The sequence below is a fragment of the Delphinus delphis genome, chromosome 11 (assembly GCF_949987515.2).
Source record: "Delphinus delphis chromosome 11, mDelDel1.2, whole genome shotgun sequence".
Lineage (NCBI taxonomy): Eukaryota > Metazoa > Chordata > Mammalia > Artiodactyla > Delphinidae > Delphinus > Delphinus delphis.
The window spans coordinates 78,216,096-78,243,896 of record NC_082693.1 but is presented as its reverse complement, the minus strand read 5'-3'; the positions used below and the strand labels follow the sequence as shown (position 1 = coordinate 78,243,896).

The 27,801-nt window shown below is 36.0% G+C and overlaps 1 protein-coding gene across 2 annotated transcripts in view; it reads right to left on the bottom strand.

Moving 5' to 3' along the window:
* Positions 1–27,512, bottom strand: part of NEDD1 (NEDD1 gamma-tubulin ring complex targeting factor) — a 45,706-nt gene extending 18,194 nt beyond the window's left edge. The window contains exons 1-8 of one of the 2 annotated variants that reach the window (XM_060025422.1): positions 27,436–27,512; positions 25,056–25,199; positions 22,089–22,183; positions 17,977–18,093; positions 15,025–15,165; positions 2,454–2,683; positions 611–812; positions 35–230 (exon numbers count right to left, since the gene is read on the bottom strand). In XM_060025422.1, coding sequence (XP_059881405.1) covers positions 35–230; positions 611–812; positions 2,454–2,683; positions 15,025–15,165; positions 17,977–18,093; positions 22,089–22,183; positions 25,056–25,191 — 1,117 coding nt within the window. In that variant the 5' untranslated portion in view covers positions 25,192–25,199; positions 27,436–27,512. Of the gene's footprint in view, positions 1–34; positions 231–610; positions 813–2,453; positions 2,684–15,024; positions 15,166–17,976; positions 18,094–22,088; positions 22,184–25,055; positions 25,200–27,168; positions 27,188–27,435 lie in introns of those variants that run through there. The other variant, XM_060025421.1, reaches the window with a different exon arrangement.
* Positions 27,513–27,801: the final 289 nt, after the last annotated feature.

The window sequence follows — 27,801 nt, the reverse complement described above, 5'->3', positions numbered from 1 at the left end:
GGAACTCCAAATACTATATATAAACAACATTTACCTGCTTTGTCATGAAGAGCAACTGTTCCTTTCCCCACAACTGCTGTCGTGGCCTGTGGCAGAACTGTGGCAATGGAAGTGGTAGCTGCTTCTCTGACGACTCCAGAATTCTGGACTCCTCCACTAGCAGTGCTCACGTTAACAGTACGTTTGTTCACAGCTGTGGGCTTATTTGAACAGCCTTTATTTAAACCTGACTGAAACGGAAGGGAATATTTAAAAGATCAGGTTTCTAATGCTCCACACGAGACATTAATATTTCATAAATTCCCTATTAGTTTAAAAAATATTGTTTTTCCCTTAGAAATCTTAAGCTTGCTGGTGGATGTGAGAGTTTCCCTCTGAACCATAAAAACCTTTTAATATTTTTGAAGAGAGAGAAATGTGAAAAGCGCAAAAAAAGTTTTAAAACTAAGTATCAAATGGATTTGTACTAAAATTATTTACAATGCTTTGATATAAAAATTATTATGAAGCAAAACTACACTGTGTTTAATTGACAACATATGATTTCTATATTCTGAACTAGATTTATTTAGTAAAATCAAAAATGCTGAAAACAAAGAAAATATCTTACCTTAGAAAGGACAGTGGAGTACTGAAATGCTATACATTGCACAGATGTCTTATGTGCGCTGATGGTTTTAACTGGTGATTTCAACATCCTTAAATCATATTGATATATTTTCCCACGGGAAGCTCCAATAGCCAAAGTGGCTCCATCAGGCATGAAATCTACTGCAGTTAGAGGAGCGTCAGCCACTAAAGTTTTCACTAGCCTTTGGAAAGGAGAGCAAAGTATATGTAGATATGTGAATGTATATATATAAGCTTATACGACATATAAACAACTGTAAACCAAAACCAAAGTTACTTAGATTTCGGCACAGTTACTTGGAATACCCATCTCAAATGTTTGTTTAAAGCAGAAATGCAGAATTAGACCTGGAGACATTTCTACTACAATGGCATGTAAAGGAACTGCTAAGCACTCCATCCTATTTTTCTATTCACTTCCAATAGATACAATACATTCTACATCTTCTAGAAACAGGACCTATTTCTTTGAGTAATTATTATTTTGGCAGTGAACGTGATAGAATTCCTGCATGTTACTCCACAAATAAGGGCTCTATAGCCTCAGGGTTAAGGAGGCTCCAAGTATCCCCTTTCCATTTAGTGACCTGCTTAGGCCTCAAGAGGATTATGACCTTTGACAAGGAAGCAGCTGCTACTTTGCTCTTGGTTATGCATCTCTTGACCCAAAAGCTAAAAGGATTCATGAGGTTTAATCCCCCCAGAAGCTAATACAGAAGTATGGATACTGATCTGCTGAAGCTGAACTCCTTGCTGGAGTGTCAGGTATACGAGAGGAATGGTTTACTGTTAGGGTTCTCAGTAAATTAGTTCAAAAAAGAAAAGAATAAAAAAAAAAAAAAAAAAAAGAAGAGTAAAATAAGTAACAGTAAACTTTAAAAAGGGGCTCACAGTAGGTCCTTCCCTAGCAGTAATATTATAATAATGCCACTTCCTTTCACATGATCATTAGATATTGTTAGGTGTCTTGAATACACCTCTTGCAGTCTTGCAGGTTTTTTTTGTTTTTTAAGCTAACCAAGCACACTTATAACTGTAAGAAGAACAAGAAGGCATAACAGACCTAGATACTTAGAGAATTATGTACCCTTTAGCTCTATATCAGTGGTTCTCAACTGGGGGTAATTTTACTACTTTTAATTTGGGGAGTACTACTGACATCTAGTAAGTAGAGGCCAGGGATGCTGCTGAATATCCTACAATGCTCAGGACAGCTCCCCACAACCAAGAATTATCCAGCCCAAAATGTCAACAGTTTAGAAACCCTGCTCTAGATAATGAATTAATTTTAAAGCAAATTAATCATATTGCTTTAAAAATACACAAATTTAGTTGTATTCTGAAAAAGAGTAATATGCATGCATGCTAAAATAAAGATGTGAAATCATTAACATGCTACCCCTCAACATTCATCATCCAGAAGTACTCTAAAGCAGGGGTTCCCAACCCCCAGGCCACGGATGGGTTCGGGTCCGCGGCCCGCGCTGCACACAGTAGGAAGTGAGCGGACTGAGGGCGAGCGAGCAAAGCTTCATCTGCTGCTCTGCACTCGCATTATGGCCTAAGCCATCCCCCCACCCCACCCCGTCCACAAAACCGGTCCCTGGTGCCAAGAAGGTTGGGGACTGCTGCTCTAAAGAACACCCACATCTCATCTAGTTTTTTCTGCATGGGAAAAAAAAGAAAATTCTACCTTATTAGATAACAAATACACAAACTTTACATCTTCTAACATTAATCAGAGGTCTATACAAATCACAAATATGGCTGCTAATGAAAGAATTATTTGTTACTAAATTAAGAAATGAGCATGTTATACTTACTTCTTACTTGAAGTGTCATAGAGAATGATTCTTTTATCCAAGCCTATAGTTACAAATAGCAATTCATTGACAGGAGAAAAACAGATGCCTGAACCTGGAGCTTTATGTGTACTGTCAAAGTTATGGTATGGACTCTGACTATTCACATCCCAGAGAGTTACTATTCCATTATCCGAAACACTGCCCAGTAGCGACTTCTTAAACAAGGAATACTTCAAGTGCCGAACAGACTATGAAAATAAAAATAAATTTTACGGAATTGTAAGCATACATAAGAACATTTTATATAAAGTATAAATATGGCCAACCACATTATTCACAAGGGATTTAGAACTTCTCTGGTTTATCGCATAACAGGTTTCAATCATGACAACCATAAAATCATTTAGTGGGCTATAAGATGACCCTAAGACATCTTAATTCTAGTAACTGAATATTTGTCATGATTTTATTATGTTGGAGTAGAGTTACCTCAGTCACCTCTTTTTCAGAAGAAAAATACAATATATTGAGGTAAACTACATTAATTCATCAGGATTAGAACATTCCACCTAAATAAAAGGCCCAGTCACAGTCAAATCATGAATAAGTATAAGGGAACGCTGGTAGAGAATAAGCAATAATATTTTGCATTTGTTTTCAGTATATATTTTTGATATCTGGATATGCTTGAAACTGATGTGCTGGCAATTCAACACTTGAAGCACAATAAAAAATTAACTAAAACACAAAGGGGAATTGGCAACACTCTAGACTGGGGATGGACTATATACCCATTCTTTCAAAAGCTTTGGCCTGAGGGCAACGCTCCCTTTCTCTAAAACACTCATCTCTAGAGGCAGTGGAGACATTCTTTCTAGTTTCTGCTGGACAAGAATATACAAAGATCTAGTTTGAGTAAACAGGTCTTAGATTAAAACTGGATGAATTTTATCTACTTTTACTAAAATGTTGCTTTCAAACTTGACTGATATTATCATTTATCGTGCTGAGAATTAAGTATTTTACATTTAAGCTATTTTCCCCCCACACAGAAATAGCAATGTAAGTATAGAAATGAATATTAAGTAGAATCCACAAGAGTGGGAAACTAGCTATAAGACACCTTCAAACAGTTTAGTTATAGTCCGGAGTCAAGCAATGAATCATGTTCTAGATGGCAGGTATCAACTACACATATAGGTCCCAGATAAAACTGCCACAGAGGGGCTTCCCTGGTGGCGCAGTGGTTGAGAGTCCGCTTGCCGATGCGGGGGACACGGGTTCGTGCCCCGGTCCGGGAAGATCCCACGTGCCATGGAGCGGCTGGGCCCGTGAGCCATGGCCGCTGAGCCTGCGCGTCCGGAGCCTGTGCTCCGCAACGGGAGAGGCCACGACAGTGAGAGGCCCGTGTACCGCAAAAAAAAAAAAAAAACTGCCACAGAACAAAAGTCAAACCTGAGGGCTTTTTGTTTGCACACTCCAAAAAGATTTAAAACCACCAGCTTTTATATATTAAAAAACTCATATTCTACTTCTAAGATGTTTCAAAATAGTAAGTATTAGCCCTCAACAACAAAAAAAATATTTAGGAATAACATAACACAAATTCTGTCTAAGGAAACGAGTATTTGTAACCCGACACCTCAGGCAAGATAATCACTACGGTCAACCATGAAATTGGGCTCCTCATTTTCATATGGCTAAAGTACAAACAAAATTTTGGTTTATATTTTCCATTTTTGTTGAGGAAAAGCATATTCATTTGAATAGACAAATCTTTCCTCTGGTCTACACTCAAGAAAAAATAAACTACATGGACCTTGACTATATAAAAGATATAGAGAGCCTTAGTGAATTATAATGTTTGCAGAGTCATATACCAACCTACCTAAACATAAGCAAAATATTAATTTGTAAAAGACTTCTGTAGCATTTTAAGAGTTCATATAGTTATAGCCCTTCACATAATCTAAATTTGGATAAAATGCACAAGCATAACATTAAAAACAAAACATCACCATAAAATCATAGACCTTCTAGATACTCAAAGTTCATAAAGTTCAACCTCTTAGGCACAGTAGTAATTTGCTAAAACATCCTTAAAATACGGGCCATCCAGAATCTGCTTGAATACAGCAGGGAACAAGGAGCTTACTGTTTTATATACAGTAGTCCCTACCTTGTCCACAACTTCACTTTCCATGGTTTCAGGTACGTACCGTGGTCAACCACAGTCCAAAAATATTAAATGGAAAATTCCAGCAATAAACAATTCAAAAATATTAAATTGAGCACTAAGTAGCATGATGAAATCTCACTCCAGTACGCCAGGATACCCTTTGTCCAGGGTATCCTGCCCATTAGTCACTTAGTAGGCATCTCAGCTGTCAAATCAACTATCAAGGTATTGCAGTGCTTGTGTTCAAGTAACCTTAATAATGGCTCCAAAGTGCAACACTAATGATATTGGCAATTCAGATATGCCAAAGAGAAGCTGGGTGCAGTGCTTCCGTTAAGTGAAAAGGTAAAAGTTCTCAACTTAATCATAATAAGAAAAGAAAAAAAACTATGGTAAGAATGAATCTTCTAACCGTGAAATTATGAGGAAGGATAAAGAAATTAATGCTAGTTTTGCTGCGCACCTCAAACTGTGAGTTATAGCCACAGTGTGTGATAAATGCTTAGTTAGGATGGAAATGGCGTTAAATTTGTACAGTAAGATATTTTGAGAGAGAGACCGCATTCACTAAACTTTTATTACAGTATATTGTTATAATTGTTCTATTTTATTATTGTTGTTAATCTCTTACTGTGCCTAATTTATAAATTAAATTTTATTATAGGTATGCATGTGTAGAAAAGCACATAGTATATACAGGGTTCGGTACTAACTGCAGTTTCAGGCATGCACTGGGGGTCTTGGAATGCACCGCCCACAGATAAGGAGGGACCACTGTAAAACTTAATAAATAATTTAAAATGAATTTAAGTCAAAACCTAAATTCCATACATTGCCTCAAATTCTGTGGACCTATATGGCAACTCATTTAGAAAAGAAAAACAAGACTAAAGATAACCATAAATCTTCCTCTCAGATGAACCTGCGTTTCAAGTAGAGCGAAACTCTGTATGACTTGGGTAAAAACTTCTTAAACTCTCCAAGCCTCAGTGTTCTCGTGAACAACACAGAAAACACTTTTGTTTGCCTGTCAAGGTTACTTTAAGGATTAAATAGCATTTCTGCAAAAAGCCAGGTACATAGTAGGTGTTGCTACTATTCTCACAGGTTCATGACTCACACATTCATTCATGTACCATACATTTGAGCATCTTTTACATATAAGTTTTTAAAAGACCCTTAAGTAGCCACACTGGTTTCTGTCAATAACTCACCAACTCTTTGATAACAGACCTTCATTTCTGAGCCTTCTACATCTATTAAATCATCATCTATTTAGAATATCAAGAGAATATCTAATGATCCTGGATAAATGAAATGTTTATCTAAATTATATTTAAAATAAGTATTAACTCATTTTAGTATCAACAGCATTTGTTAAGTCCCTATCTTGTTCCATATTCAAGATATTTCTAGGAAAAATAACAGCCAGCCTATAGGTCATAATTTGCTGACCCCTGCTATAAATATTTGGAAATGTTTCTTTAAAAAAAAAATCACAAAAAGGAAAAGAAAAACCATCCATAATCCTACCACCTAGAGAAAAACTGGTTAATAATTTGGAGGATATCCTTTAAGTATTTTTCTGTGTATATGTATGTTTGCGTTTGAGTAAAGTACCAACAGCAAACTTGGGACCATACTTTATTATAATAAAGTTAGCTGTGTTATTAATATCTTCTACTACATGATTTTAATAGCTGGATAATATATGAATGTACGAGTATATCAATTTATCTAAATAATCTAATGATGGACACTTAGGCTATTTCCAATTTCCAAGTACCCTGACTACTATTATTTATAAAAATTGCTACTTTATAAAAGAATTTGTATTTTATTGTTGTTCACGCTTTAAAGGTTCTCGGTTGAAAAATGCTAAGTGACCATTTGTCGTCCTTCTTTTGTGAACTGCCCATTAATCTATTTTGCTTATTTTCTATTGGGCTATTAAGATTTTTAAAATACTAATTTGCAATTGATCTTAATATAATAAGGACATTAATGCTCTCATAGACATAAATATTTTCCCCATTTTCTTTTCAACTTTGTTGATTTTTATCATCTTGCTTTTTGTCACATTTTAGATTTTTATGTACTTAAATACATCAAACTTGTCCCATGACTTATGACGTTGTTCCTACACTTAGAAAAGCCTCCCCTTCACAGAGATAGGAATGTACATTCACATTCTTATAGCTTTATAGTCTCTGATACATATACGACTATATATATATCTATGCATGTACATATACAAACATACATACATATACACACTCGTAAATATACAGTATCCGTTCAACTCCATTCCTCCCTCTTCTTCATTCCCAGTGTCTTATTTCAAGCACCAATCATCTGTCACCTGAGCTACTGCCCATTTCCATTCTCAATGGCTTGCTATCCGTCCTTCACACTACTGCAGCAATAACCTCTTCAAAACTGGATATCTGAACGTAATTCTGTCTTGCTTAAAGTCCTTGTAACGGGAGAGCTCTGAGAAGACAGAGGTTATGATGGTGGCAGAGTTTTTTAATCTCCCTGAATCCCCCCATTTTTGTGTGTATGTGTGCACAAGCAGGCCTGAGACTGCTTATCTTTAGAAAGTCCTGCTTTCAAGACTGGCCCTTGGTTGGAGTCTTGGAACTTGGATTTTTGGAGGGTTCCCACCACCCTAGCTGAAGAGAGTGGCTCACCGACTGATAAGAGTGGCTCACTGTGCCTAAACTGTTTGTGCAAAAGATATGGTTTATGGCTGAACCATGGCTGAACACCTGCTTTCCTTAGTAGAGTTTGGAATTTCGGTACATGCTAGGTAGAGGGTGCCTAGGTAACCAACCTCCAACAAAGTCCCTGGCCAGTGAGTCTCTAACAAGCTTCCCTGTAGACAATGTTCCATACATGTTGTCACAATTTGATGGGGAAATTAAGTACATCCTCTCCACTGAGATAACACTCTTGGAAGCTTATACTTGGCTTCCTTGGGACTTCACCCAATGCACCTTTTTCCCTTTGCTGATTTTGCTTTGTATCCTTTCACTGTAATAAATCATAGCCATGTGTATGACTACATGTTGAGTCCTGTGAGTCCTCCTAGTGAAACATCAAACCTGGTCTTGGGGAATCCCAGCACAGACAGTGAGTAGAAGTATGTGAGTGTGTGCGTTATGTGTGTGTGTGTTTTACAGATAGATAGCAAACCAAATAGCAGAACTAAAACCCCATGAAAACATTTACAACAAAACTAGACTATCAGGTATCCCCATGAGCCCCAAAATACACACTAGTAAGTCAAACATTTAACAGCCATAGTCCTTCATAGTATTAGTATCTGTGCAAGAGGAAGCAGAAGGAAATTACAGGGACTGAGACAGATCTGAGAACAGGAAAAGCCCCAAAGAGCCGAAAGGTTTTCACAGGAAAGCATGGTGACCAATTGACAACATCAGCTAGACCAGGAATATCCAATGCATTAGTGGTTCTATGCAAGAGGTTTGCAGAAAGGTCTGAAGGGCTAGAGCAGTTTAGCTCCAATGAACTCCCAAAACTGTCCAGCCAAGGTATCTCCTTCCCAGGTCAGGGCACCATACTGAGAAGACACTACTAAGAGCGGAAACAAACTGAATGGGATGGAGTCAATATAGTTGAAGGAAAGTGAAAATTCACATACAAGTACAGGAGTAGCACAAAGCCAAGCAACCTCAGAAAAGTTAGAAAAGATGCCCTCTAAACTCCATCTCTGTCTAGGAGTTCAGGGAAACTGACTTCACAGATAAATCCCATACAAAGTTACTATGAGAACAAAGAGAATAAGAAGAAAGACATTCTCAACAGATGACCAGAAAGACAATAAAATGATACAAGACCTTAAAAAACAACATAAATCAGAATTAGAAAACTCAGAAATGAGATGTCAGAACTTGGAAAACAATTAGCAATTTTAATCCTTTTAAAAATGCAGGCTACATTATGTAGCCTTCATTAAAGGTAAAAGGAATACAGAATGAATAAATTCAACAAATAATACCATAAAGATAGGTCAAAAGGAAAGACTTTTTAAAAGTCAAAAATAAGGAAAAAGTTAAAAATGATTTGAGAGACAGTAGTAAATCACTGAAGATAAGAAGATCCAACAAGGAAAAAAACAGAGATAAAGAAAATATCAAATACTAAAAACTATAATTCAAGAAAACTTCCTGAAAGAAGAAAAGATTTGAAACTACATGTTAATTGAGCATACCATGTACCTATGAATAACAATACAGAATGACCAACACCAAGACATAGTCTAGTAAAATTACTGAATTTTAAAGGAAAAAAAAATCTTTTGGACATACAGGGAAAAAGAACAAGTGACTTATAAGAAAAAAATACTTAAATTATCATCAGACATTTGAGACCAAAAATGATAGAGTAACACACTTGAACTCCTCAAGGAAAGAAAATGTGAGCCTGCTGCTACTGAGTTATGTTGAAAGAGAATTTGTAATCTCAAAGAAAAAGTCAAAGCAGAAAACATACACTTATGGAAACAATATTAACATATGTTACTCGTGATTATAAAAATTTGGAAAACACCTAAAGTACAGAAATGTTTAAATATGCTGTGGCATTTGAACAATGGAATATTATGTAGCCATTAAAAATTATAGTTATGAAGACTAGCAATATGAGAATACCTGGGACAGAACACTAATAAGAAAAAGCAGAAGACAAGATTGGACCAACAGAATGATTATAACTTTATGGACGGAAGACAGAGCTATACAGAGAAACTGCAAGAAAACATCCTTCAAATCACTTCCTATTAAAACGTAGAAGAGAAGAACAAAAGGAAAAATTATACTTTAAGAATATATAAACATATGGAAGTTTATTTTATGCCAACATGTCAATCATAAAACTGCTCAAAAACATAATATAAAGGCTAGAAAAGTATACAAATACTAAAGAAATATATAAAGAGAATCAAGAACATATTATACCATAGTATACAACTGTATACCAACATTTCCATATAACATAAAGGAAACCACTATTCTTGATATAAAGCTTTGTAGTCAGTCAAACTATTTGAGCGCCAAAGTTCAGGTGTAAACAAAACCAGTCAACCAAGTTAACTAAACTGGAATTAAATTCATTCTTGATAAAATAATTATTTTTAAAATGTAATTAATAATTATTTACCAGATCTCCATACTCATAAGGCTTATTAATACTTACAAAAGCTATACCTAAAATGTCAAAAATTTAACTGAAGAAAATGGACTTATTTAACATATACTGAAAAATGCTATATTTAAAATCTCACAGACATTGCATTTAAAAATCACTTTTAAATCTAAGAAATCAATAAAATAGATCCACTTTTTAACTGCTTTCAAAAAGGGTGCAGTCTGAGAAAGGCAACACAGGTTAACCTATTTGTGAGCCTAAGCTGCTGAACTTGCCAAATAGCGACTTGCAATTAAATGCTAAGGAGTCTGTCAGCCCTGGCAGCTCTGCAGAAGCAGTAAGGCTCTTTCTCCCCTGCAGACAGACACTGCGATCCACAAAAAACTAACAGCTTCAATTCAGCTCAGACATTTCAAAGTAAGATTCTCAATATATTCAGGCAATCTCATTTCCAATATGAAATTCAGTATAATGCAGATTCAGTGAGACTCCATGGTTTTGTCACTTTTGCTAAGAAATCAATTTGATGATTTTTAAAGATTTCAAATTCTTGATTGTTCACAGAAACAAAAATAGAAAATTTTAATTTAATCATTATATGTGCCCTACCTACTATTTTTCTCAAAAACCCAAACCCTATAGTAAAACTGTCAGTGTAGAAAATGGGCTGGGTGACAGTGTATTGGAATTGAATTATGTCAATTTTTAGACAGACTTGAAATTTTTATGAACATTGTTTAAATTAAAAAAATGAATATTTAATATACTTGAAATCATAAATGAATTGTGAGGAATCTTAATAAAAAAAAAACCTCCACAGATTTCAATTATGCTGCCTGTAAAATGGAAACGTAAGTATACAAAATCATAACTGTGACTTTCTTCACTAAGAAAACTGAGACTGCATACTTACATACAAAGAGGCCAAGTGGTATTTCCTAACCCATGGCACTCTGCTTTAATGCTGTAGAGAAAAATGAAATAATATAGTACACGAAAAATATATAAACATTTGTTCCAGGAAAAGGGAAAAAAACCAACACACTCCAGTTCGATTTCTTCACCTTCTTTAATGCTCTTCTTATTCTAAGTTGCTCTAAAACACAAAATATGATTACTGAGGTCAAGTTACAACTGGTTAATTAGCAGGGGTTTGGAGGGAACACATTAAACCTAAAGATGTTCAAACCAGTTTGCAGAAGTAAATCACAAAAGCTATTTTAGTAAATTAATATGATTATTCATTAAAAGTTCACACTAAAGTTCCCTAATCTCCACATGTTAGGAACTATGTTAGCATCTCATCTAGACCAAAAAAAAAAAACAAAAAAACAAAAAACACCAAAACCAAACAAAACCCTGTTGAAAGTATATTTTCATTCTCACTTGACAGTTAAGGAAAAGGAGGCTTGAGAGTTAAGTCACTTGCCCAGGCTCACACAGCTAGCTCTCCAAATAAATGTGGGATTTACAATGTAGAGCTATACCAAAAAAGCTTATAGAGATGCCAACTGCCCAAACAAGAGGCAGCAAGAACGCGAAAATCTAGGTTCTGGTTCATCTGACCTTGCACAAGAGATAAGCTTTGAGCATTACTGTTTTCCTAAACTAGAAGATATATTCAGTTTTGCCATGCAAAGTAATCAATGAAAAAAATCCTTTGAAAATCAACAATACAGCAACCTGTCACCTAGAATTTAAAAAAATTTTCTTCATGCGAAGAAGAGATAAGAATAAATGTTGGACTCTTGCACAAAGTGACAAGAGAATACTGCAAAGTTTCCAGAAGTTTGGATCCTCAAATCCTTATACATTCAGCTGTCTCTGAGCTAGAAAGACACTCAAAAGGAAACAATGCTACCACTCTTCAAGAGTCGACCTTCAGATCAGTCAGTTAAGAATCTTGTGATCAGAAAGTCCTGGAATCTCAGTTTTCTCACTTGTAAAATGAGAATAACCTATACCTCACAAGTGAGTAGCAAAGAATAAATGAGAAAATGTAATATAAAGCAATGATCACTATGCTTGAAACACAATAAATGGTAGTAAGAATTCTACAAGGTGATATAACCTCTGCCTGAATGCTCTCTGAACCCTCTCACCACCTACACTCACCCCAGTGGCAATCGGATGGACTTTGTAATAAATAATGTTGGCATAACTATATACCTGTATAGAAAGATGAACCCCATCTCACACCATATACAAAAATTAATTTGAAATGGAGCATAACAGACATAAATTTAAGAATTTCTGTTCATTTTTTTTTAAAGGCATTAAGAGAGTGGAAAGGCAAGCCGTAGGCTAAAGGAAGATATATGCAACGTGTATATCCAAAAGATGACTCCATCTGGAATACAGAATAAACTATAAATTAATCAGAAAAACAGAAATAACCCCAAACAAAAAGGATAAACAGACTTGAACAGTGACCTCACAGTATATAAAAGTGTGCCAACTCATTCAACACAGAAAAATGCAAATTAAAACCACAATGAGATACAACTACACAACCATCAAAGTGGTTAAAGTTAATTAGACAATATTTGGTATAAGCAAAAACGTGGAGCAACTGGATCTCACATACATTGCTGGGAGAAGTAGACAATGGCACAAGCACTTTAAAACCTTTCTGGCAATTTTTAATAAAGCAAAAATTGATGCCTACCCTAAGACCCAGCAATTTCACTCCTGAGTATTTACTCAAGAGAAATGAAAACATATATCCATAAAAAGACTTATATAAGAATATTTATAGTAGCTTTCTCACAATAGCTACAAACTGGAAACAGTTCATGTGTCCATCAACTGTAGAATGGATAAATAAATTGTGGCACATCCATATAATGGAATACTACACAGTAGTAAAACAGTATGAACTACTATTATTCCATGCAACAAAGCAAACATAATGAAGACTAAGAGAAACCAGACACATATAATTCTTTTAAGAAATATGAGGCAGTGACTGGAAAGGATTAAGATTCTGTATCTTGATTCTGGTAGTATGTAGTTACACAGGTGTATGTATGTATAAAAATTCATCAAGCTGTGTATTTAAGATATATGTACTTTATTATATGTAAGTTATCTCAATTTTTAAAACTTTAAGATTTTACACACAATAAGGCCAAGAGCAGTAACCAAACCTAATGTTTTCACGACTATTCCTTCATCTTTTAATAAGAAAACCCTCTAGCAAAATACAATAAAAACTGAAATCTAAGAATATACATGGTAGTATATGACCTAATATTTATGTTACTGAAAAGTCAACCCAGAATTTATAAATCTAAATTTAGCATGCTTCTAATATACCAAGGAAGTGAGGAGGAGAAAGAGGAAAAGAAGAAGAGGAAGAAGAAAGAGAAAAAGAAGAAGAGGAAGAGGAAGGAGAAAAGAAGAAGGAGGAGGAGAAGATTACTCTATTTCTTTAAAAAGCAAGGCATCTGAACACTAGATACGATTTTTTTCCAATAGTTCCAACTTCTGTGGGCTTAGGTTTTATGTCTCCATTATCATAATAACCAAAAAAATTACAAAAACAAAATATTATTTCCTATTTTTATGACAATATTAATACATTCTCTGTGGCAAATCACTTATCCTCAACCATAAAATGCAGAAAGTGAGATTACCTCTAAAGTCTTTTCTCAGTTCAAGGTTTCTATGATTCTAATATTCAACTAATCAAAAAATTCTGAGTTCCCTAAATGCCTTCCAAAATAAAAGCCAAAGTTTGGTCTGGCATTCAAAGTCCCACTTCAACACTATGTTCCTGCTTACCTTTCTAATCTTTTTCTCACATTAGCCCTATATAAAACCCATATGCTTTCCTTTCTCCTTGTTTTTCTTCATATGATTTCCTCCATATAAAATATCCCTCTCCCAAAGTTCTTTATTAGCCTATTAAGATCTTTGTTATCTTTAAATGTATTCATATACTCATATATTTATTGAGGATCTTTTCCATATAAGGCACAAAGTTAGACAATGGCTGAGTACAAAGAAACAAGACACAGTTCCAACTATAATGTGGACATGTAAAGAGCTAACCCTAATACAAGCTAGAATCAAATAACTGTCAGAGGCCAGTTAATATACTAGTAAAACAAAACAAAACAAAATCAGTTATAAGCCTTAGACCCAGATGAAATCCTCCCTCCTTCAACTTTCTCTATTTTATTCCCAATCAGACAGTCTTCTCTGTTCTGGATCACCATGAGACTGTTTTTCATCGATCTTCCATAAAATCATTTATATGTACATCTCTTTTATTACCTCAATACATATGAAATCTGAGAAAAGACTTTTTTCTGTACATTTTTAATATCCATTAAATTTTCCTTAAACACTAAATACTATTCAAATAATGATTTTAATGCTTTTCAAAATTGAAGAGCTCCCATATTTTATCTAATAATACTTATGGCTAAAGTGATTACAATAAAAAGATTAAAAGAAGTTTCACCTCATTGGAAATTCCTGTGGAGAATTTCATGGAAAGTTAGCCAAGAATTAGATTTCTTGAGAGACTGAATATATTCTTTTAAGAATTTTATAGACTAATTTTTATAAAGAAAAAAAATTCAATAATTGACTAATTTTCTTCTATAAAAATTTTCCCTAAATACTCGTTATTAACCTGAAATACATAAATATGCTTTGATACTTTAACTATCACATACTTGAAACAAACAAACAAGAAAACTCAATTTACCCTGTGCCTAAATATTGGGTTAGCCAAAAAAGTTCATTCAGTTTTAAGTAAAAATAAAAGACATTTTTCATTTTCACCAAGAACTTTATTGAACAATGGATTCATTAACCAAATGAACTTTTTGCCAACCCAATACAATTATTCCATGTCCACCAAACAGAGTATTTATGAACCTAAGTATCTGTCTTGTAGCTGACATAGTTTAAGCTATGCAACACTTCTATAATGTCATAATTAATATCCATGTTTTGGGCTTAATCTATTAACAATTATCTGTATTGTTTATACATAGTTAAGTTCTAGGAGCATGTTCAGTGGCATGACCGAACTCAGGTAAGCACCGTCATCTAGTATGAATTAGCTTTTACATACTACCATTAAAGAATAGCTACCTAAGTTTGAGTGAGCTAAATGCAAATTTAAAATACTCAATTTTAAAAACTCAAATTCATTGTCTTATGTAAGGTAATTTAAAAATCTATCTTATCAACTTTATTTTGAATAAATCCATACTGTACCTGGTTACTACCATGGCCAAAAGGAGTACTAGATAAATTAGTGGTTACACTGTGCAAAATAATTTCACCACTGAGAGATCCAGAAGCAATGTAGCAGTCATTCCAATTATATGTTACACAAGTTACTTCATCTTTATGATCCTGAATGAAAGAAATGAAAGTAAATACAGTGCCACACAACCTTCAAACAGCATATTTCCACGGTTTTTTGTAAATTTCATGTTTTGTAACTATTATGTATTTGTCAATCTAATATATGCTTTAACATTTTCCTCAAATAACCCCCAAAAAATTACTCAAGTGAGTAGTAAACTATCTGATTAACACCAAGTCTTTTCAGGGAACAAAGATTTATTTTTCATAACCATAATAATGGTCAGGCACCCTGAAACAAGAGACAAAAAGGAAAGGTAATTTTCTAAATGGCATTATGTCTACCTTAAAGAATTCACTTCCACTGACAAGTAACATTTATTGCAAGTTGATTATTATGAGAGTCCCTGCCCTTGAGAATATTACTGTTCAACTGAGAAGACAGGACATTTAAGTGAACATGCAAATGGCAGAATGAATGCTAAATGAGTGGCAGAGGCAAAGTGTCAGAGGAAAGAGAGTTATCACTGTGAACTGAGTTGACAGAGGAAGCTTTATGGAAGACAGAAAGCTTGAGTTCAACATTAAAAAAAGTAATAAGAGGTAAGTTAGGGGAGGAGAAAGAAAACTGACACTGCAAAATAGAAGAGAGCAAAAAACAAAAGCCCCAAAGCCAGAATGAGCAAAGCATGTTTGAGATTTGATGGCTGCTGCTTCCATCTGCTGAGTACCGACTAAGGCTGGGAGTTTTATATATTATTATTAATCTTTAGAACAATCATGGGAGGCAAGGCCATTTTCCCCATTTGATAGATGAGTTAACTAAGGTTAAGAAACTGTGCAAGCTCACAGAACTGCCAGTGGTAGAGCCAGGATTCAATCCAGGTCATATTCCAAAGCTTATTTTCCTCTCATTATACTCGACTGTCTCCCAAATCCAAAGGGGAATCCACTTTGAGGAAATAAAACTGTTCAGTTTTAAACAAACTGAGTTCACAAGGACTATGTTTTCCAAAATTAAATTAGAGATATCTAGCCTAGGAGCATAGTGATCAGCATAGGTTTTAAGTTTGATGTCATACCTTAATAAGATAAACAAACCAACCTTTGTATCTTGTAATTAGATTAATGTAATATCAAGAATAGTAGCTATAATATTCCACTTATTTTACAACTTTTTCAAATGGTCCTTGAAGCATGCTGGGAAATGCCTTTACATTTTACTGCTTTTTTAAATCAAACAAATGTCATCCTGAGGAAAAGAATATCTGATAAGAAAGGAAAAAGGAGTGGACATATAGTGCATCATTCCCATTTGAGAAATTATAACGTGGGGTCCAATACAATTTCTATGACTTTGTAAAGAGGCAGGTGTGTCTTCCTGATTTCAACTGTGGAAAATAAGTCATTCAGCTGAGGATGGAAAAATGAGTAGAATTTTGCCATGTAAGGAGGGATGGGAATAAGTGATGCTCCTAAAACGTGTGACACTGTGTGACAAAATTGGCCACAGACTTCTAATCTCTTCTCAATTCTTTAAGATATTCTTTAGTCATACTAGGTATATCCCCCTAAACAGCTTTAATTCAATTATTTCATAATTTAAAATATTAAACAATGAATAGTATCTGAGTGTGCCTCTCATCTTTGCCCTTACTAGTTGCTTGACATTGAACAAGTTCTTTAACATCTCTGAGTCGGAGTTTCTCCATCTGTACTTAGGAATAATACTACCTGCTCTGCAGAGTTGTAGAATAGATAGAATAAATATGTTAAGCACAGTGGCTGGCATGTCAAAGAATTCAATAAAAGTTAAGTATTCTCATTATTGGCAACTTTTCAATTTTCCTGAAGACTCTTCAAAGTTTAGTTAATACTTAAAATAATGAACTTCCAAAAGTAATATTTTAAACAGCAATCATAAGATTATATTTCAACTTAGCTAAGAGAAAACCATTTTCTATATACTATTTCTCTAGTAAGAAGTAACTCAATGACATTAAGATATGTAATAAAATTATAATGATCTCTGGTATTTGCTTCAAAATACTCTGAAGGTCTGAAGATGAGAGAGTAGATGAGCACATAAATAAAACAATACTGGCCATGAGTTGATCATCACTGAAATCAGGTGATGAATACATGGATGATGAGTTAAAGGAAGTTCTTTCTCTGTGTATATAGGTATGTGTGTGTATAGATAAAAATATGTTTAAAATTTTGCATATTAAAACTTTTTTAAAAGACATAAAAATTAAAAGTAATTTAATAAATGAACTTCCAAATATTAAAAAGACAGAAGTCCAAAAAAACAATTGCAACCAGGGGCTTTCATGATGATTATTTTCATTTTCTGAAACTGCAAAAAGCTAACTATTTAAAGAAACACTAACTGTAAGTTGTAAACCATTTTAGAAACATTTCATTACCGAGATGAAAATACATACATACAAACTGTAGCAGAGAACTAAGAAGCCATATCCCCAAATACTGTCATCCCAAAACCACTCTCATTATTTCAAAGTGCCTTAAAAAGATCTCTAATGACAACAAACCATATTTTTTTTAAAATGAAGTAAGTGGTTCACTCACACGAGAGCAGACCAAAGTGAAAAAATAAGGAAAAAGTTTTAACCCCAGCAATATAGCAATATAGTAACATATGTGGAGGGAAAAATAAACCAAAAAAATTGTTTTTGGCTACACAGCATCTTTCTTTTCCCTAACAAATCTCACTTCAATTCTGAAGCAGCTTATTTTTATCATAAAAGCTCAAAATTAAAAGTTTGGTAACTATTACTAATAAACATTGTGGGATACCCATTTCTGTAAGGATTAAAAAAAAAAAAAGTTGCTTACCTTAAGAGATCGATGAACTCTTTTTGATTTTAAATCCCAAATATTAACAGTGTTATTTAGGCCTCCGCTTACCAAATACATTGATGTTGAATTTAAACTGACACATGTCTGCTTTTGCTATTAAAGAAAAAAAAAGTCACATTAACGTAACAGAGCCCAGAGCTGACTTTCAAGTCTCACCCAACACTTGGTAAGCACATGAAAAATACTTGTTGAGTTAAATGCTATAAACATGCCAATTCTTGTACTAAAGATTCACCTCTCATTATCTGTCACATGGATTCAATAGTTTGCAAAGTGTTCAAAAAGGCTTTAAGGAAATCAACCAGATTCAAGATTCATGTTCTAGTCCACAGAAACGTGGTGACAGAGGAAGCTTAGGAAATACCAGCAAGTCTTGGGCTCCCATCAGGGCTTACTTGCCCTTAATATTTCCCTTTAATAAAACCTGGTCTTAGACTCCCACAGAATATCTCATATTAAAATCAACCCACAGCTCAGAAAATTCTTAAGGTAGAGGGAACTGTAAAGAATGCCTAGTTTAAAACGCTCATTTTACAGAAGGGCAAAGTTTTATAAAGAGGATAAGATACTAGTCCAGTGTCACAGCAAATCTCCCCCTAATGGCCCAAGTCTCAAACATCATGTCATCAGAACCTAACTCTACACTCTCCCCCACCACTGTAAAGGTCCCATTCATCCAGTTCCTCAAGATAAAAGTCCAGAATTAACCTTGATTCCTTGTTCTCCCTCTGCCCAATCTATCAGTAAGTTCTCTAAACTCCAAGCCTAAAATCTATCCCACATGGGCCCCCCTTTATCTACTGTCACTGCTACCACCCTAATCCAAACCTTGACAAAACACAACAGCAGCCTCCTAACCGGCTGTCCTGCTTCCACTCCTGCTTCCTTACATCCCATGCTCCGTAAGTAGAGTGACCTTTAAGAAATGTAAATCAGATCATGTGTCTCTCATTTAAAAATCTTCAATGGCTTCCAATCACACCTAGAATAAATTCCGAACTCATCATTAACCTGGCTTTCAAAGCCCTATTCATCTGTCCCTTCTTACCTGGTCTCACCATTTTCCTCCTTATCCACTAATTCTCTAGCCACACTGACCATCTTCCATTCCGTAAACACTATATTTGCCTCAAGGCTTCTACACAGCTAGTCTTGCCTCGAAAGTTAATTTCCCTGAATCTTGGCTTGAATGGCTGCTTCTGGTCAATAGATATCAACTTAAATGCCACAACTTCAGGAGACCTCCCTTGGCCACTTAACGTAACTTGCTATCTCAATATCTTATTTTAGCTCTCTGCATAACAACTTATCACTATACTCAGTATTCTGTTTACTAGTTTATTGTCTCTCAGCAGAATGTCAGTTTCCTTAGAGCAAAGACCATATCCATGTTCAATAAATATTTATAGAACAAACGGCTAAAGTACAGAGGTAACCAAGTTTTTCTCACAATGATTATCTATGAGTGTCATCTATCTGGTAGTACCATCAGTAACTATGCTACAAAGAGCACAGTATTGCATGTTTTTCTCTATTTAATTTTCAGATACACTGCATAGTTACATTAATTATTCTCACCTCCACCTGAATACCATGAGGGGAAAAAAGAGAAATGAATTCCAAAGGGGACATTTTGTGACTTAGTTAAAGGTTAAAAGGCAAACTATGCAGGTTTAGGCAAGTCATCTCACCTTTCCGAGCCTACATTTCTACATCTGAGAAACGAGAGATGAGGACCAGATCTACTGTTCTTGAGAGTCCTGCATCTTCAAAAACATCCTCTGCTCAAGAGAGCACCAGATTCTTAAAAGGGTACAGATAACCCCCTCTCCCTCCCCCAAGGCTTCTTCCAGCTCTGAAATTCTGACTGAGTCAAAATTATTAACACATACAAAAATATCAGGAGCACGTTCCATCAGTGTTTCAGTATGGTTGCTACAATTCTCTTGCAGGTCATTCTAGGAATTGACTTTAGTCTAAACAGACTAGTAAAAGTTAGAATCTGGTGATCATTGCAGATCAGGACAGTGTGCTAAGAGCTATAAAATAACCTTTAAAGAAAACAGAGAAGAAGGGCATCCATCAAAGATCAATATATTAGGATTCTAATCATCAAAAACCACTCAAATTATTCTTAAGGGCTCAGAACAAAACCTGTATTTATAGCTGCTTACCATAATGATAGAAGATCTTTTTATGTTAATAGATTATTAACGTAGCTAATGAACTTAAATAATTAATGGAAATTGAGTGCTTACTACAGAAATCCTGTACCCTAAGACACAAGCAATGGGTGGAATTTTAAAATCTGAAAATAACATCAGGTCAAATTTCTAGGCTATATAGTAGCCTATCGTATCCATTATAATACTGTTAAGACCAATATGTCTACTTTAAAGAGGTAAAATACAAAATCAAAGAAAATAAATATGAAACTTAATAAAGTTCCACCTTAAAAATAATGTTAAAATAAGTACGACAGAACCTTATTTTCCCAATGAGCAAAGGTCTAATATCTCAAATGGTACATAAGTAATAGGACTTGGATCCTATGAAGCAAAGGTTACCAACACACTAATATGTTATAAGAAATTACTAATAAAGACTAAAAAACCAATGGTTGTAAAATATGTTTTGTAAGTAAACCAAAGCAGATTTAAATTATAAATACAATGATCTCACTTGCATCAACCTGCATTCTGATATGACTTAACTGTGGGAAACAGAACTACAGCAACTAATGTAAAATATTCACAAAATCCTTAAAGTGGTGTCACACTTGTAAATATCATGTCATTTTTATATTTTACACATTGACAACAACAAAAAACGGTCCCAAACTGGTTCTAAGGCAACGCATAAGAGTGTGTGTGTGTGTGTGTGTGTGTGTGTGTGTGTGCACGCATGTGTGTAGATAGATAGATAAATAGTGGTAGAGGTGGAAATCTAAATTGTTTTGATGTTGATATTTAACTCACAAATGTTTGCTGCCCACCTTTGACATGATCTGAAGATCCAAAGATGACTAAGATGTTCCGCCTGTTCTTGAAGAGTACAGTTTGCCTTTATTGAGCAGCGACACTCTCTGCCTCAATTTCACTTACTGAGGTTGATAGGCAAACATCATTCCTACCCTTAGCAGACATTCTCTCCGCCCCAGTCTCTTAATATCTGTGGGCTGGAACTGATGCTGAGATCAATCCAACAGATACCTTTAGGAAAGGACTGATAGAAATCCTAAGTCCTTTTTACGTTAGATGAGCTTATATTCCAATGCTCTGCTGTGTTCTACTCCACTGTAATTGGAGTAGAACAATTATTAATCGGGCTGCCTTATCTACTCCAGTGTGTAAAATTATGACAATTCATAATGGTTTAGAGTCTGCTATGAAAACTATGAAATTTAAAAAAAGAACAAGCTACCAACTAACTACTTATTCCTTTTTATTTAGATCTTATTTAAAATGGAAATAGCTTTCAAGAAGTGTGTGATTGGAAATAAGAAAGCCAGCATTATCCTGAATCAGAGGGATTAACTTATAAAACTAAAGGGTAAGAACATATAGTGAGAGCTTCATTTAAATGCTCTGGGACCAAAGCTCTGGGACAAAGGCATTCTGTTGCAGGAGAGCTTGGGGAGACTCAGGCAGTACCATGTGGACAGAAGCTAAAGCAGAAGGCTACCATCAGATAAGGCTCTTTAGCTGATGGTCCTGAGCCCAATGTCAGCAAAGGTAGGGCTACATCATTAGGACTCTTTTGCTCAAATCAACTCAGTGACCGTGGTGCAACATCATCCTGAAAAACCACAGCAATACCAGAGAACCTCCCACAGAGGGGAAATGGAGAAAGTAACTGCCTAGTTGACGAAATGAAGTCCTTGATTGCTCCCCTAGTACCCAATATTATTTTACCTAAAGATGTTTCAGTAAGCACACTTACTTAACCTTTAAGTGTTACTCTATTATTTTAAGCTCAGGTTAAGAATAACGCTTTTAAACACCTTCATATTTAGTTGCCAGCACCATAATAAATAAGCAATTACAACCCAAGCAAAACAGATTTTTAAAAGTTAAAAAAACACTTACCCCTTCACCAAGCTCTAAAAGTGGAACAGGTTTACATTTGCAACTTGAAACAACTATTTTGTCACCACTGGAAGATGCTGTCACTAGAAAGTTATCTAAATGAAGAGTTATGGAGAATCGAACAATCCATGAGCAGCTCTAGCACTCGACCATCATTATAAGAATTGAGATGATAAAAGCAAGCACGCTAAGCAACGAATATAGCTGATACATTAGCTTTCAAAACTGGCTCAGATTACTAATTACTAAGACTAATTCTCTTTACTACTACTGCAGGGAAGAACCATCCTTTCTGACTCTGCTATCACTTGAAAGCTATTTAACCCATGTGAAATACTACTCCATTTTCAAAGAGTAGGCCAGAAGGTCTAATTTTATCCTTCAAGAATGAGAGCATGATAAAAGCAACATCAGGGAAATATCAATCAACCTTTTCATCTATAAATACTGTTTAAGACAGCTATTTAGTAACACAGTGCTTGATATCAATTTAAGCTAGGAAGCAAATATCCACATTAGTCTCCTATTTTTCTACTAAGAGATAAAGCCTGATATTTTCTCAGGATGGAATTTTTGTGATAGAGTGTTTTAATCTTAAATGTATTAAGAATATTACAGTATATGTAGCAAATATAAATAAGTGTGGTTACACAGCAACTATGTTATGAGAGTTTTGACTTTATTTCAATTCAATTAAATTCAAGTTATTTAAAATATAATTTTAAATTATTAAAATAAATAATTATTTAAAATTTAATTTAATAATTTAAAATTATAATTTCCTTATTTTACATAAATTATAAGTGGAATAATCAGTAAACACAAAACAATGTAAGTATTTTAAAACTAAAATGACTAAATACAATAATATAACCAAGACCAAGAATCTGATTTTGAGTCAAAACAAATTAAAATATCAGAAGTTTAAACCTATACTTTTAACAAGCAAAGTCTTAACTGCATTACTTTTGGATGATTTACATAACATTCAGATATTTTGTGAACATACCATGGACTGTTATTTTATTATGATATATGATTCAAACAAAATCACTTCCACCTACCTAGATATTACAGCACTGAGAAAAATAAATCATTTCCCTTTCCTTGGCTTCTTCCTATGTTTATTGTTACTTTTCTCCTTAGAATATATTAAAGAAAGGACTGAGAGAAAACAATACAAGAGGGTACTCTAGTTACTCCTTTTATTTCTCATGTAGTTTTAGAAATCATGAGAAAGTGAGGAATATTACCTAGAGAACCAAAAAAAAGAAAACTAATCTCCCTGGCACCTCACCATCAACGCTGTCCTTGGGATCCATGCTAAGTGGTCCCTAAATCTCTGAGTCTGGGAATTCCTTGGTCTTCAGTAACTAACCTCTATGGAAGGCATCAAAGCCTCAATAGGTATAAAACTATACAAAGGTTTTCAGTGCACATGTACTTGTACAACAAAACTATACAGAAATAAGACCAGTTTCCAAAAGTCATAGGACACCATCACATAGTTACATCAGTTTTGTTGACAGAGCATTAAGTGGTTTATCAGTAAATGTATCAACTCCTAATAAAATTCCTTGGAGGAAAAAAATAATAAATCTCATTAAGAACTGCTACTTTTATGCAGTGAGTAACAAGGAAAATTAAGCTCTAAACATAATAAAAATCTAATAGAAGGAACCTCACACATTTGTGACTCTTTTTAAAACATCTTACCCCACTCTACATCTAGAGTCCTTCAAAAATGCAGTCCCTTCACCATGAGTTTGATTAATAAAGCACCAAAGTTATTTATTTTGATACTTTAATACAAAATCAAGGAATGATGAAGAGGTAAATTTAATTCAATAAGAAAATTCATCATTTTTGTTATGTATTTGCAAGAATAGTTAGATTGAGCATGAAAACTTCTAATGTTTTTGTTCATGAATCATTCATATTTTAAAGCTTTGATATTTTTACTTTCATCAGGAAGCAGAATATTACTACTTTGATACTGATAAGATCAGACACATGTTAAAGCTTAATCTGTTGTTTAAGACATAGTGTATGCGTATGAGTTCCACAGGCGAATGATTATTTCTAGCATGCCAAGTATACAGAACATTTTCATACAAAAGGTGGTAAGAATACTTTGTTTACAGCAGTGGTTCACAACCGAGGGTGATTCTGGCTCCCGGGTGACATCTAGCAATTCTGGAGATGATTTTTGGCTGTCACCACTGGGGCTACTGGCATCTGGTTGGTAGAGACCAGGAAGGCTTCTAAACATCCTACAATGCACAGGGCAGCCTCCATAACGAAGCATTATCTTGCCCAAAATGTCAATAGTGAGATACTGAGAAATCCCTATTTATGAGTTCATTTTATCCACATCTAGGAACTTATTAAGACAGGGAGGATGTCAATCAGAAACATAAAAACCTTAGGAAAGTTCAATCTAGATAATTTTCCTGTCTTTTTGGGAAACAAGACTATTTTCATCACAGATAGAAAGGAAGAGAAATACAGAGAATACATCAGTAAGATGGGAATGTTTGACTATTTTTATCTCTTCCCTCAACCTTTGCTTCTGCCTTCAAGTTCTGTCTTTAATTTCCCAACTACAAATATCCAAACACAGATACAAAACATCATTCCAGAACCTTTCAGAACTTTTCCCACCATTACCTACCTTATTCCATTTGATTCAATAACAAACTGTTAATAACAAAACTAATTCTATGATCTGCATCTAGTAGCTAACATATTTTTAATAGCAGTGTTTTTCAATGTAGTGAATTGCAAATAAGTTTTTAATGAAATTAACAGAGAATATCAGTGTGCATCATATGACATACTGTTTACTAAGTTCCTATTTCACAGCTATGCCAAATATATTTCTCATTATGGATCACATGCAAAAGTTTCATTGATACTGGTTATTTAACCTAACAAAAAGTGGTTGTTTAAAAAAGAAAAGGATACTATTGCTGCTCCAACACACTGAGCTGATTCCATGTGGTGATGTGTGTGGGTTGAACTTATCCACCAATGTCATAGATGAAGCATCCCATATTTTAACATCATCTCCCGATGAAGCAAATCTGAGGTTTTCCTGCATGACTGCACCTGCAAATAGTTTAAAACAACATATTTTAAAAACAATTAAGGATAGGTTTTAAAAACAAGAGTTAAGATGAGGCATCTTATCTAAAACAAGTGGCTCTACTCGTTCACTTTTGTCTCAGAGACTGTGCTCACCACAAAGCTTTTGGAGTGATCTCTCTAAAACATAAACCAGATCATATTCTCTTAGCTGACCTTTCCAATGACTCTCCAGAACAATTACAATGAAATCCAACCTCCTTAGCGTGCCTTACACAAACTGGCCTGCTGTAACATTCCTATCTCTCTTTCCCAGGGCCACCAAACTCACTGGCCTTCTTTCTCACCTCCGAGTCTTTCTGTTTGCAGCCCCATCTGCCTGGAATGGTCTTTCCCGATTTCCCAAGGTCATCTCCTTCACATCATTCCAGTCTCAGCTCATGTTTCTTCCTCAGAAAGGCCTTCCCTGACCACCATGGCTAAAGGTGCTCCACACCAGTTGTCCTATATCCCATTACCCTGTTTCATTCTTTATGGCCCTTCCTGCTATCTGCAGTCTTACTCTCATGTCTGACTCCCCTTGACTTGAACAAAATAAAGATCCTTAGAACAGGGATTTCATCTTGTTTACTACCAGTCTTGAAACATTCCTGGCACACAGCTGGTACTCAACAAATAACTGCTGGATAGGTAACTTCCTTACCTTTTAAAAAATTTATGATAAACTGTAGTACTCCTGCAGGTCAGAATCCCGCCATGGCAGGCTTTCCAAATAAGTCTAAAATTAGCAAATACAGCCTAAGAAGATGTCACTAAGTCCCTATACCAACACACAGTCTACAATGCCTTCGCTTGTATTATCTGTTCACAGTATACAGTTCAAACACAGAATTCTGACAAAGTGATTTCATAAACCAAGGCAGTCTAGAAGACAAAAGGCAAGTAGTAATGCATGATGGGTAAGAAAAAAATGCTGAGAAATACCTGGGAGAAAGGGGAAGGGAAGGGATGGGGGCCTAGAAATATACCCTTCACACCTTCCTGGTGTGGACAGTGCAAGAGTGCAGCAGCGCATAAGTGATATTACAGACAGGTTCCCAAGTCATCAACAAAACATCACAATTATGAGGAGCAGACTCTATTTCAGAGGACAACCTAAATAAAGCCCTAACAAGTTACAGGGCCCTTTCATTCTCCAGAGACAAAATTTTCAATGTGTTTATAAAGAAGCTAAAACTTTTGTTAACTAGAAAAGCCACCTATGTGATTCACTATGCTCCATTCATCAGATAAATACAGTTCTACTAAGAGCCGTTAGTCATCTGCTGAAATGTAGACATAGTGTTTGGATTCGGTGCCTTAACAGGTGGTAACATGTGCCCTTTCGGATCCCTACTCAACAACAATGAAGTGCTGAAAGGCATCTGTAAACCCAGTAAAAACCACTGAAAGATATCTTTACTATAATCTTAGACCATGCCTGTTGAGCGGCGTGATGTAGCGGAAAGATCCCTTTAGACCTGGCTCAGATGATCTGCCCCAGAGTTAGGTGACAGTCACTTTGGCCAAGTCATCCAACGTCGGTCTCCTCCTCTCAAAGTGGAGCGGGAAAGGGCCCACCAACCTCAGTCTTCCGAGAACTGAGCACATTTTAAGGGCGCGGCATCATATCAGCCTGAGGAAGAGGCTCCCATCAAAACTGAGCTGTCAGGACACAAGGCGGTAGCACCGTCAGCCCCGGATTCGGGGAGCGCGGCTACAAAAAACAATTCCACTACGACTTAGCTTAAACAAAACTTCTACAAGTTTCAGTAAAAACCCAAAATGCATTTTACTTGCAGGAGTCTTGCTCAACTGGGGTTACCTCGTAAAATGCATTTGAGCGCCTGCTAAACGAGTTGGATTTGAGCGGTTTACAAAAAGAGAACGGGACTGTGGACAAGCGGCAAACTTTCCGGAGGCAGCGCAGCCCCCAGAGCCGCCACCGACCTACCCCAGTTGCCCCGGGCCACCTCTCAGGCCCGACCGGAGCCCGTCGCAGGGGGAGGTGCGCGACCCCGGCCCGCATCTCCCTGGCACTTCCGCGCCAAAAGCGCCGCCGCACCCCTGCCCGGTAACCGTCCGGAGCGCCAGGCCGGCCGGAGCCCCGGGACCCCAGGGGCCTCCGACCCGCCCCCTGAACTGACCGGAGAGCGGGCACCAGTAGTGGGCAAGTACTCGGCAGGCGTCGGCCCCCACCCCGGACCCTCCGGAACCTCACCTCTCAGCCGCCGTACACCGGGGGCCCCGGCGCGGCCCTCTCCGGCGCTGGGCTTCCGGCTCCCGCCTGGACTGTTAAACTTCGGCGGCCGGAAGTCCCGCCCCCGGATGGCGTCACCGGGAGAGGCGCTACCGCAAGCGATGGTTCGGGTTGGTGGCCAGGGGCAGGGCCAGGGCCAGGGGCGGTGCTGGGCCTGGTGGGGGTCCTGGTCCTAGTGCCTGGAACGGATCTGCGGGCCTGGGCGGCTCCCTCCACACCCCACCGATGGCGCTAGGGCCAGAGGCTGCTGCCCTTTTGTCATCCATTTGTTCGTTGGCTTCCTACTGTGTGCCAGGCACTCTGCTAGACTCTGGGTGCACAGTGCTG